The 13,661-nt window shown below is 43.1% G+C and overlaps 2 protein-coding genes across 3 annotated transcripts in view; one reads left to right on the top strand and one right to left on the bottom strand.

Annotated features, from left to right (window-relative positions):
- LOC111249103 (uncharacterized) overlaps positions 1-13,661 on the bottom strand; it is a 269,871-nt gene that overhangs the window by 33,199 nt on the left and 223,011 nt on the right. The gene's annotated exons all lie outside the window — the stretch shown is intronic.
- LOC111249512 (uncharacterized) overlaps positions 1-13,661 on the top strand; it is a 202,180-nt gene that overhangs the window by 143,198 nt on the left and 45,321 nt on the right. Inside the window, exon 4 of one of the 2 annotated variants that reach the window (XM_086977600.1) lies at positions 11,895-12,969. The exons of the other annotated variant lie outside the window; for it this stretch is intronic. Within the exon in view, the coding sequence (XP_086833726.1) occupies positions 11,895-12,197 (303 nt within the window). The 3' untranslated portion in view covers positions 12,198-12,969. The remainder of the gene's footprint in view (positions 1-11,894; positions 12,970-13,661) is intronic. 2 annotated transcript variants of the gene reach the window in all.

The raw sequence follows: 13,661 nt of genomic DNA, 5'->3' as shown, positions 1-13,661 counted from the left end.
TTACCATGACAAAATGAATTAGAAGAATTTGTCGTGATATTATTCCGATAAGACAGCGGAATCGATGGTTTACTTGGGTTCAGACGTGTCGAAGAACAACTTCAGTGGTTTTTGGACTTAGGTTATAAACCCTTCAAGTTTATGTGATGGGCCAAAAGCGATTCCTTTGCCCAGAGAGGTAAAAATAGAATAGACGTGAGAGACACGTACACCACAAAGGCGTTTAGAAACAAGCAAACGTAGAAGAAAAGCGTGAACGTACTATTTACTAAACAAATTATTTCCCGCCTTACCAATTCGTTTTGTTCCCCTGTACCCTACAGTCCTTGGCCCACACCCGATTCTATGTCCATCTCGCTTTGAACTCAATGCAAAGTCAAATTGTATGTCTTAAGCGAGGGGCAAGTATGAGTCACACAGGTATTATCAGATTTAGAGTCAAAACTAATTTTTGAAAAAAATGCCATATTGTCGTTCACCATGCTGCATTGGTATTAACTAGATCGTCGAAAGAACAGCCTCAAATGCCGGCGGCAGTAACAAAAAAAGCAACTGTTTTAATCTTTTGTCATATTATCTGCAGACAATGCTTTATTTATTATAGATCACTTCTTTATTTAAAATGATGGTAACTGCTGTTAAGTAGAATAGCACTGATCCAAATAAGATAAAGACGACTGAGTTCAATTTAGCGAAACATGCTTTAAGTACTATAATGAAAATAGTCATTCATAACCGAAGTCTGTCTAACTGTGGCCACTATAAACTTTTATGGCTGCTAGAAACCTAGACTTCCTCGTTTAGCCTTCGTTCGGCAGGCATAGTAAAACGTACGGTACTGAAGACGGCAGTATTAAATCATTTGGACGTCGCGTTTATTCGCAATTAGTTGAATGTATTTTTCTATCCAGGATTGCGAAATTGCGTTTTGCAAACCTTAGATCTAATCGATGGAGCGGACGCCCTCGACCTATGATTCTTGCTATCGGTCATTTCTTGTCGCTTTTTTTCTGAAGAAACTGCATGCATATTGTGCGTATTATCTAGGCAAGGGGAACCTGACGGGGTATAGCTGGTCCTGCTCATCACACATAGAGCAGGCCGTTTCAGATGATATTCTGGAGACGAACAGCGATACGACAACTCTTATTGTCCAATAACGTTAAAGCTGATGTAGTACCCACAATGGGCGCACAAAGATTTCGTTGTAGCTAAAGGACGCATTGAACATACGATGCTGTGTTTTGCAGTTCAGTACTTTGATTACGTGTAACGAGAAAGAATCATTAAGCATCTAATGCAAACGCCCCGTCCTTCTGTTTACGTATTATAGTTTTCTATTATTTAGCGCTATACGAACGGTTTGATTATTTGAGAGAAATCAATTCCCGTGGCGAGTGTGTAAGGTAAGAAATCATCACTAGCGATCGATTCAAATCGTGCTTCATCTTCATTCTGTCATCATTTCTGTCGGAATAGTTTTCGGTGCGTAAAAACCATGCAGTGTGTGTCAGTAGTTCCAGTGACTATATAGAGTCACACTTGCCACGTTATTATCAGTTGATGTCTGACTATTTGGAACCTCCTAACCGTCCCCTCTAATGAGCTATATTTGAAGAGCTCAACTTATACCCGTGTTTAGCTTCAACTTCTGTAACGGCATAAATCGTAGAAGTAAATCGGAAAACCGTGTCATTTTTCTCGTTAAATTAAATGTAACGTGATTATCGTCAGAGAACAGCTGAGCTTTTCAAACGCAGCACTCTAAAATCATGACAAACGATAGATGCTCTACGATCCATTGTCAGGTGTGATAGTCAATTTCTTCTTCACTTATTATTTCTGGGGTTCGATAGTCGAAGCTTGATCTTCTGTGACATAGAACATTCTCCAATTAGACAATAATTTTTCTAAATCAAATTTGTTGAGTGATGTTAGGTCGCTGGATGTGCCCAACTCACTCACTATACGATTTCCACCTTGTCTAAAAGTTTGCTTCAAAGCAGGCTGTCTAGATACTCGCCTCTGACGTGTCCTGGGATTTGCCTCCATAGCAACCGTCGAATATTCTTACTGCTGTATAGTACGTTTGTATTTACGATACGGCTGTTAACTGAATTTTAATTGTCGGTAAAGTGGTTTCAAATGCTCTATGTATATGCTCTTCTGGGATGGTTCAGGACACTTATTATAATGATATCCGAACACTGAAACTTCTTAGTAGTCCCGTTCCGTGATACGGAACCCCATTCATTTGTATTTTAATATAGATAGATAGATAGGAAGAATAGAAGAACGAGCACGTATCGTTTTACTTGCTTTATTAAATAGCATCCGTGATGATTAATATGTGATAATATATTAATTATATATGTACATACGATCTGTACTTGAGGTGTTTTTAATACTTGTCTTCCATTTTAGTATGAAACACTCGTTCCCGTATGTAAATGCTCTCCAGTGGTAATGCTTGCTTTGAGCTTTTCAGAGATAGTGTTCCACATTGCGCATAACCTATTCTTCCTTACTTTCAGTTCCGCGTATGCATGTACCACGGCAGCGTTGGTAATTACGGAATAAAAATTATATGCTTGACATTCAGCAGCTACGACTCTAACGTTTTTACACGTGTTAATTTACTCGGAATTTCTTCTAGTTGCCGTTCCGCTGAAACGATCATGCGGCTCGTGCGTATACCAGTAATATTATCATTACTAGCGTCAGGTAGAAGGAACTAATAACGGTACGCTGATTCCTGCGATTCGTGGTTTGCATTTACGGTTCCACTGCGTGGTACGTGCAGTGTCCGCTAGCTTAGTTCCAAGAGACCACGCGCTAGCACTGGTTTTTAACTAACGGGGCGTATGTTTTGGTCGGCGAAACAGTTGTGAGAAGCAGGTCGCAGGACAGACAATACAAGTTTGGGGACAATGCTCGAAAGCCGATGCTGGAGAACAGATCGTTACTCGTGGTGCAAGCTGGCACTAAGGCGGAACCAAAACACTACAAGAAAGAAAATTCTCTAGTCTAATAAGTGGACTGTCTCGCGAGAATTGCGACGCCCGCCGTGAAGGTCAATGCTCCTGCTGCCGATCATCACCGCCCCGGCTAGACGAATGAGCTGGCATTTTTCAAACAATCAATTTTCGTCCCCTCAGGCGTAAGGTGAAACTATAGAGCCCACAAAGAGACAACGGGACGCTTTCGCCGACACACTTAGATTAGACGGTACAACAGTATTACTCACTCGCTGAGTTCGTAGTCGCTAGGAGACTTCCCAGTTCGAATCATGTACCTATAACTAGCAGCAACGTATTCTTGTCTTCTGCCTTACTTCCACAAACTCTCGACGACAAACATCAAACCCTTTGTGTTGACGCGCCCTCTAACGAAAGCTTCGAAAAATCTCTACGATAGTACAGAGAGCGTGTTATATTGTTACCACTGCTGGCTGGCTAATTCATACATATCTATAGTTTGATGTCACTTATTTGAATTTTTAGCAATGTACATATTGGAGATAAAAATTATTTTTTAGAAAAAATGTGCATACCAAACCTGTAGAAAATGAGTTCTGCAGTTTTCAAAGGGCGTTTAAGATGAACAATGCATATTATTGCACTGCGATGGTACACGGGTATTTGTATGAAGGGATAGCTGAGTAAACATTGCACTCCCTAACAACGAAAGACGCAACTACCATAAAATTCTCTGTACAACGCTGAAGATATCGCCTGGTTTTGAGAAGCAAACTAGCATCAACTAGAAAGGAATGAGATACTCGCGACGAGCGCCTTTAATATTCTACACCACTTTTCTTCTATCAAAAGAACAGCGCAACATTTCTCTTCTCCTTGACGAAGTCACCAGACGAGTTACGCAAGACGACAGTGCGGTGGCAGAGGCGTAAGGGCGGCTGTATGGTTGAGGAATATCCGTTCGCCAGTTCGTCCAACGTGGGAAAGGTCATGTTGCGTAAGGCTTCAAAGGCCGTGGGACGGTGTAGAGGCGGGTGAATGCCACAAAGTAGTCTTTCTCGATGAGTCTAGTCGTAAGAGCGCTGAGGTAGTCATTTTTTGGACAACTGGCAAACCTTGCAGGGCCTGAGCCGGCTAGAAGATCGAGGCGTCGCCTCGGCCTCAACCGGGAAGGAGTTGAGCTCAGTGAGAAAGCACCATGCAAAATCCTCGCTGCTTTTTTGTGGCCGTCAATTCCAGACCAGAGGCATATATCGGCAGAGAGTGATAATCAGTAGTAGCAGACGAGCGGCCGTTCTGCAGGGTACGCGTCGCGTTCTTAAAAGTTATAGCTGCAAGAGTTGGTTGAGCGCAAGTAAACAAGGAAGGCCTTAGGAAAGAAACCTGAACCAGAACTAGTTGCGTCGTGAGTACTCCCGCTGCCATAATCGTTTGCCTAGATAGCGCCTCAGGGCAGCAGCAATTCAACGGCAAATACTGGAGTTCGGCGTGCAGGACCAAAACCAGGGGCAAGAGAGCCTATATACAGCAGACAAAAACAGTCCTCTTCGACGGTTTTTTTTTACGAAAAAAAGGCACAGCTTCTAGCTAGATCGCTCTGCCAGTTTGCTAGTAGGCTGACGGGATACGACGATGCGGGCGAGAAAGAAATAGCAATAATACAAAGGAATACTGCTATTTTCACTACGACTAAGGTCAGAGTTGAGGCAAGTAGTAGCACGTTGCTTAAGTGTGTGCGGTTAACCCAAGTTAGGCGGCGCCACCGATATGGCGTATATCGTCAGTGGTTACACCATGTCCAGCTTGACCCCTTATGGACGCTATCCATTCCTCAGCTGCTGGTTTTTCTACCGCCGTTAAGGTCCCCCGTCCCTTTTATACCTTATGCCCCATTGAAGGTTACCCTTGCTCCTTTACACTTTCACCCTCTTGTACCTCTTAGTCACCGCGCCTTCTGCACTATCTCCGCTATTTTATCTCTCAGTTACTGTATTTTTCTTATTATCCTATTATCCTTTTTCTTTTTTCCTCCTTCTTTCTCATTTTCGTTTTTGCCTCTCGCGTCCTGCAAGGACTCTTCTTTCACTTCCTTTTTGGGAAAAAGATGAGCGCGGTAAATCTCTTTGGTGTTCATTGGGTGTTTCTCCTGTACCACTCTATTTGGGCTTCTGTTCGGTAGATGTTCCGAGCTCCCGCTAGCTACTAAAGACGTACACGTTTTTGGGAACAATACCAACGATGGCTCCGGTAACAAACGTCGTTCCAGTCAAGATTTCCGTCCGAATTATGGTCGAAAATTACGACAAAAATCATCGTATCGATGAGCAGTTTTGCAGAAGTGTTTACAATACCATAGCGAATCTATCAATCCAGAACCGGTTACGAATTAGACAGACTTTATTATGAAGAACGGTAAAATGGCTACTTAAAAAAGAGTGTTATAGTCAAACTACATATTAAATAGTAAGCTACTTAGTTATGACCATAGAAGTGTCTTTCAAAATAAGTTTTTATTTTTTGAAGCACCAATTCTATTTAGTTTTTTTGTCTTCTGCTCAAGGATAAGTTTGTATGAACCTTATTCCTGGCATTGATGCTTTATGCGAGAACGGTGGAGGCAGATGTGAGCGGTGAGCTGTGAATGGCAACGAGATAGTATTGTATTATCGTAATCGTGCTTTCGATACTTAATACACTGATTGTATTAAGTAAAACATAAAGAAGAACAGGATTACTTTGCATAAACATGTACAGCTCGGTACAAAACACTTACGAAACGGAAATTCGGGACTCAGTTGTTGAAGAGTTTTTTTATTCCTACCGCGATAGATTCTTATTAGGTTCCTACTATTTTAAGCATAGGCTTTTCCTGCGGTGCACGCGTTACTTTTTCTTCTCTCTCTAACTCTCTATACGGGCCATACCACTGTCACCGCTGCTACCATCAGCACTGCCTTCATTGGCACGCCAACAAGCGTCCAACGTGTTTGCGTACTGCGCGCACGACGAAGCTTCCTATGGCTGTGATGGCACTAACCTGTATGTATACCTGTGTTTTTGGTGCTTTCGAGGGCTCGTCATCCTAAAACCCGGAACTAAGCCCCACTGAAAGCACGTATAACAAACAGCGCCGCCGATAGCAACGAAACCGTCAACGACAGCGTCGAAAAAAAGAGCAAATAACAATGTGGGTCCTTAGACTGGGGCTACGGCTGGTCGACTGTCCCTCGGAAACAAAGTGCTGCTGCTGTAGCCGGCCTCCTGGTTTTTCTCCCAGGCTGTTGGCGTTGTTTGGGGAATCGGAGGAAGAGGCCAGGGCAAAAGGCGGGCGAAAGGAAGTGGAGCGCACATACAGGGCCGCCGCCGTCCTTCATCTGCCCTCGCTACTAGCTAGCTAGCCAGCCAGTTAGCCATCCTTCTATGTTCATTGTCCACCACTCCCCCTATTTCATCGTTGGAATAGCGAGAAACGGGTTGCGAACAGCGGGTGCAAAAAAAGTCGTTTCGGAAACAAAAACGGATATATGTCTTCTGTTAGCTTCAGGGTAACGGTTGATAGGATGTCGACCGAATATACATTAGGTGAGTGTGCCGAGTTCAGTCAGGCTTTGAAAAATGTCCCTCCTAACCCCTGTCACAGCCTTATATCGCCTAAAGTTGGTTGCCCTTTTGATTGCTGATGCAATGTTGATTTTTAGAGTTTTTGTGCGTCGGAAGTATGCCCTCTGTGTAAGTTTAGGTAATGATATATAAGTACAGACAGATGTTCGATTATAATTTTACTGTATTCTTGGACCTCAATCAAATCACAAACCAAATAGCTTGTCGCCTATGAAGTTTTAACTGAAGACTGGACATGCTTGAAAATTTGAATCATTCCAAATAGCAAAACCATCTGCGCTTCAATCTAAATGTGTCATCTGTTTGGATTATATATATTTTCTTTTTTGTATAATAAAAAAATGTGCTATATCACATTATAAGATGATAAATTACAAGGCCTTCGGGACAGGGGCCTTTGTACTCGGTGGACCATTGTTTTGCCATCAAGAGATCGTTTAGCCAACTCAGCATCATATATTGAAACAAATTATCGTCAAATTTATTTTATCTATAACATATTTATAGTTATGTTTAGTCTGGCATTCTACCGAGACTGAAACGCACATTCAAATACCGTCGCAAATCGGAGTTAAAAGCAAGGAAACGGTAGATATCCTATGTAAAGCCATGCTTCTGCTGGTGTGCTTGAAGGTTATTTTAAACCACGGCCGCGTCCCTAACAAAAAACGAGGAATGTTACCTATCTGTAAGCACTAATCTTCAAAGGGGAGGCAGTTCGTGCATAGGGTACGCGTGTACAATCCTACATTGACGGCGCAGGCTCTAAGTCCATGTTCGATGATTCCTGAAGTCATCCTAATTAACAGCTAATTTTATTTTTACCTTAATTTTTACTTATTTATAGCATAACTTCTGGCGGTGAACGCCTTACCTAACAACTGACAAAGACAGAGCTTTGCATATTTCGATCACAAGAGCTCGGCGACTGCTGTTTATCCCCGCTTGAAATAACACGAAGCTCTACATGACCAGCCTTCTAGACACTTGTTCGAGTAGATCCGGCCAGATTAAACGGTTGTTAAAGCGTGCACCGACCAATTTCATCTTGCCGAAAGGTGTCGCCATGATAATGCAATGCGTAATATACTTGCCGACTCAGCCTGAAGACACCCGGTAGTTACCCCCGGTATGACCCGAATATGTACGTACTCCGTTTTGCGCTGATACCCAGCCGTCTAAACCCAAAACACTAATCGAACTAGACGTAAAACACGAAAAAGATTGTTTTCATAAGCACCGACATATCACAGACTGGAACTAAGTAGCGTAGCTTAAACATTACCACCGATGAACACGACGTCCAGATGAGTATTGACACTTAGTAATTTCAGGCCTTTAACCGTGGACTTGTTTACGACAGTTATGAAATGTGGCGAGCGGTAGAAGACTAAAATAGGGAACAACGAGGAATGTTACTCTACATTGTACTTGTCAACCCTAAGGAAATTGTCTATTAAATACAATAGTGCCTGATGAACTCATGTTTCCGACGTTTTCTGTAACGCAAGGTTATCGACTGCTGTCGATTACGATAACTAATTTTTTCGAGAATTAAGGCCGCACAAGATAACTACCGCGGCTAAAAATCTTGCCCCTAAAGCTATGGCAATTATGCAGCGATATTCAACGTAATTGCTTTTTTGTTTTATATAAGGAATTTTTTTTCAGGCCCAACAAATGACTAGAACAACTTGAAATCTAAAGCAAACTAATATTAAAAGAGGCAATAGTAACGTTGGTACAATGCGACTACTGGTGGTACAAAATAACAATTTTCAATAATGGATCAGGTACGGTTTTCAGTGGCGCTTAAACAATCCAATCTACGACAACCTCCTAAAACCAAAGCAGCAAAATAATTTTAGATATATATATATATGTATATATATATATATATATGCGCAATTTTGAACATAAAGCTGTGTCTTGCGAACCTATTGACACTTTCAAGTTGCGGAGCCGCGTCGACGTTACAATATGCACTTTTAGCCACTAGCTTTTACAGCGGATTTAAGTTCACTAAAAAGGGTCACGATACGCATGTAGCGAGGCAGATATTACCATTGTTATTAAAGTTATTTAGTTTCTAAAAGTTGGCATTTTCGATACCTGCATAAAGAAACAAACGGACTCAATTTGGTGAATTACAGCAGTTTTCAATACTATGAAAAATAAATACACAACTTTAGACGTGATAATCTTGTGCTAACTAGAATTAAAATCAGGCGATTTACGTCTCTTTCTCATTTGTTCCCACATTGATTCATATATAAATGATACTGCATGAACGCAGCACATGGACCACTGATCATGTATCCCTTTAAAATTACGATCTAATGCTCCTTAGGATTCTCCTTTAATTGAAAATGTATATATTCTTTCTATGCATACTATCTAATAAAAATTGTGATTCGAACCAACTGCCAGACGTCTTGGCTTTTCGAGAGGCGAGTCATGCAACTATTTAAGTCCACGGACGGAGCAGAATAAGAAGACGACCAGTGTCAAACGATAGAGATCGGCCGTCGTTGAATAGGACACCGACAGATGAGGATCAAGGGTGCGACGAGAAAAAAGTAAAAGAACTGTGAACGAACAAACGAGTACGATCATCTTCGTCCTGACGGGAAAAACGGCCGAGATCCTATGGTGGCCCACAATAACGAACAAAACGAACAAAACAACAGACGATGACGACAACAACCAACGGAACGGAAGCTGTCCGACGTAGACGATGGTTACCAGCCGACACCAGAAAAAGGGGCAGCCACGCCGGGATAAGAAGTAGAAATGAAAAAAAAAGTAGCAGAACCTCGCAAAATTATGGCCGGCGCTAATAAGACAAATCGCAGAAAAACATATAATAGGGAGAACATCAGAAAAAACGATGGTAACACTTTCAATAACAACGACAAAGGCAAAGCCGGAAGGATTGTCGTCGTCGTTGTTTAAATTCAAATCTAAATAAGAGAATTGCCGGCGTTAGCCCAACTAATTCGCCCCTATCCGTTCTTGTCCTGTGCCTATTTACGGAGCACACAGACTGCCGTCATTGCCGCTGGTTCAGTTTCGCAAGCGAAACGGCTCGTGTGCGTTGTTTCCACCTTTAGGCGACCCTTAGTCTGTGTATTTCCTAAGCTGCTCGCGCGTTCTGCTCACCGCCTGGCACATGCTACTATTGTTAATGTCGACAGGGAAAAATAATCCCTTCCCGGCCTTATCAGTCGGACCCCGCCCCTTCCTATCGAGTTGTTCTGGCGTTTCTTTCGAATTCTTCGAAAGGAACGATTAGGAGGAGAAGGTGGACGAGGCAGGCAAGGAGAAAAAACAACGAAAAGGACTGGATGAAAGATAGAGGGAAGGCGAAGAAGCGGACGATAAACGTAGAGATGATAGTCGCTTGCTGCTACTGCTACTGTGGCCTGTTTGATTGAAGCGAGTGAAACAGCTCGACGCTTCGATCGTCGACGGTGGTGTTGCGGTTGCAGGGGCAAGCCTTCGTACCATCATCAGGGGCTGCCAATCGCTAAGCGTGCCATCCTTCGAACAAGAAGAAAAAGGACACAGAGACAGCGCGAACGTTCATGGCAACCGAAACACCGCCGGCGCCGTCAACAACAACCTCGACGACGACTACGACGATACCGGCATCGACAACAACAAACTCGTCTCTATAGCCTTGGTAATTACTCTGATGTCTCCTTCGCTGATATCGTTGGTGCCATGGCTGCTGCCGTCGAATTAAGGACCACTGTTGCCAACGCGGTAAATCCGACGATCGCGACAATCGGTTTGGCGACCATTTGCCGCCTGACTGGCTTCACCGGCATCGTTAGTAGCGGTAGCTGTGCAGGCGGCCGCGACAACGGTGGTTAACGGCGAACGATGGTGACTCGTCTGTCACGTTCAAACTGGCTCAGGACAGACCAAGACAGTGCAGCGTCAATGGTTAAGAAGTAGCGTTGACGGTAACGAATCTACGACTATGGCACTGTCTCATGGAAAGAAAGGGTGCATGTCGCTCGATGTAAGGCTGAAGTAAAGTAAGGGATAAAAAGCCGACCTGAAGCTCGGCGAAGTCGGTCCGCGAAGGCAAGGGGCAGCAGAGTCGGATGTTCGTTTAATAGTATTTGGAATGAAGGAACAAGGAGGTATTTAACTAACTGATAACAGACGACAAGGAGAATACTCGTTTGGGGTGCCTTGTCGGATTTTATGCGTGGGTGTATGTTCTTGATGCTGCTTCTTTTAATTTCCTTGCTGTTGTCGCAACGCGGTTATTACTGCTATTACCAGTTGGTGCCCCGGTGCAATTCGACATTCGTTTGCCGTGTAATCATGTTAAGCGTCAGCCTCAGTTCGGATCTGACGTCAAATCATTCGAAAGTACCCGCCGAGCAGATGCGAACCGGCAGCCCTTCTCTGCACATTTGCCTTCGTATAACGTAATGACGATATGATCGGTTATCGCTGTCATTAGCATTCGTACTATTACTATACTAACGATAACGAATTGCTATTTAGAGCAGTACCGCTGTTCTCCTGTTACAGCATAGTTCGCTGGTTCTGTCCCACTTAAGAAGCTTAAGCTAAACCCAAATACTCTGGGCGGGAAGGTTTTGTAGTATCATTGATTTAAAAGAGCAAAAAAATGTTTTTGACTTCAATCGCACACATGATACAAACGAAGACCAATTGGCAGACTTGTAGAAACAAACAAATAGCGTCACGTTCAGGAGAACGTTTTCAAAGATTTGGCAGAAGCAACGTTTGAAAAATTATTGGGTTATATGGCCACGTATAGTTCAATCGATTCCACGCAGTTTTAAAAATTATCATTTTTATGACACCTTCACCTGCCATTGCCCTCAGCCAACATTGATGTATCACCAAGATTAGAACTTAGTGCTCAAAGACTTTGCCCAATTTCAAGCATTCCTAATTCACTTAAAGTAGCAATTCAGTCATATAGATATATATATATATATATATATATATATATATATATATATATGTATATATAAAATTAACGTCAGATCCAACAAAAATACACCCATGCGTCCTAAAGATGATTGGAAATCATATGCTTTGTGTATGTGCGTGGCCGTCTTTATTTCTTATCCGATCTTTAGCATTCGGTCTACAAATCTGATTTTTAGTTAGTCGCTGACTGGGTCCTGGCGCTGCTGGGTGCTGCACTATATTTCAAAATCGGTAGATCTGAAGGGCTTACCTTGCTGAAACGTTGTTGTTTTACTTATATGCCTATACTTCCTCGGTCTTTTCTTTCAGTCCATAGATGCCTTTGTCGGTCTAAGCCGACGTCAGCTTGTCAGAAACTCCCGTCGCCCTACATCGTCGCCACTGCCGCCGTCGAACCTGAATGGTCACAGCTATGATGATCAGAGACTCGCGTCTGCTGGTGACGAATGGCACCATAGCGCGACGTCAGAGTTCCTCAAGCCGGGTAACCAGCAACAAATGTCGCTTGTTGACACCAACACAGAGGGTTTCCGCGCTGCCCAACCAGGTGGCCGAGGAGTTTTATTTGCTTCCTTTTCTCAAACGTTCGCGCACGATGGGAGCGCGTCATGAGAGCGAAGAAGAAAGAAAGTTACAGCAATTTGTAATGTGGAGTTTGGAAACAAGCACAAGGTCAGGCCCCAGGTACTTTTAATAGACCGTCATCGCCTCCGTTCGAGCGGTGGTGGTCCCTCGGCTACAGCAGCGACCCCCGACTTGCACTCGCACGGTCGTTAAGTGACAACGAAGTGAAAGAGCACAAATGTTATTTTTCCATCTACGGCAGAGGTAATAGTAATAGCAGCGGTGATACGTATAATCTGCCGTTCGACAGCTCTAACGCTATTCCCAGCGTCTGCTGGTGTGTGAACGACTGTGTAGGCAGGCCAAACGGGCCAACTCTGTTAGAAAACCTACGGAGCTACTACTGTGACTGTCAGCCAAGTGCAGGCCGGAGGACGTGCGACAAGAGGGACGATGTCGATGCAATTTCTTCCCCTTCCTTTTCTCCTACATGCTCCTAGTGCCGCCGTTATGCTGCAACATCTACTAGTTCACAGTCGGCCTGTTACTCATCTGCTTGACATGCCCAACGAGACATTGGCACTACGATGAAATACAGCGACACGAACATACAAGCACAGACATCCACCGTTTGGCCCGAGGGCGTACCATTGCGCCGACATTTTTGGTTTAGTTCATAAAACGGCTTAGATGTTCGCCATCATCCAGCGATTGGCAAGCCACTCTGTATACATCTGTATAGTTGTGGTGAGAACACGAAGCGGAAGACGGACTTGCACAAGTCCAGAAAAAGAGGAAGGATCAATATCATAACGCTTTGGTATTTTGCCAACGTAAACCTTTTGGTCTTATCTGGTTTTTAGCGGTATTTTCGAATATTATAGTGCTATATTGTTGATAGAATTACAGCTTTATCGATAATATTACGAAATCTTTGAATTCATTCTCAATCACAATGTTCGTACTGGCTTTCAAAGAAATTTTCCTTTTCAAAGCGTGTTACACATAAATTGTTAAAAATACTAGATGATCATTGCGTCGACATCGACTCGGAACCCACAGCTCTCGTGGGTTAAAAAATGAGCTTGTCCAAACATGCACCCCGATTCTTTTAAAGCCTCTCTGTATTCTCCGCTAAAGCAGCACCTTTCGTCTGCAAATCTCACCATTAAAATAAGCATCTCTACCTTCAACATTCGCACATTCATCCGAGCTCGTTCGCTACCGGCTGCTTCCTTAATCAAGAACATAATTTAAACCGACCACTTTTAATGTAACATATTATAAGTTTTGTTTGTATTTATATACATAAAATTTGCGTTTAAGAACAGCGGTGTCGAAACTAAAAAAAACGTTGGATTTATTTAGTCCTTATATTAGGCTTAACACTGAATTTATTTAGCAAATGAAGAACGAGCACTATGAGGTGAACTACATTCTGGCCGAGTCCCGCCAGTCGCCACCAAAAACAGTTCTTATTTGGAAGGGTTGTCCATGGATAAACGGGTGGCG

This window comes from Varroa destructor, unplaced genomic scaffold (assembly GCF_002443255.2).
Source record: "Varroa destructor unplaced genomic scaffold, Vdes_3.0 BEIS01000001.1, whole genome shotgun sequence".
NCBI classification, from domain to species: domain Eukaryota; kingdom Metazoa; phylum Arthropoda; class Arachnida; order Mesostigmata; family Varroidae; genus Varroa; species Varroa destructor.
Note: the sequence above shows the minus strand (reverse complement) of the source record. Positions and strands in the feature narration are given on the sequence as shown.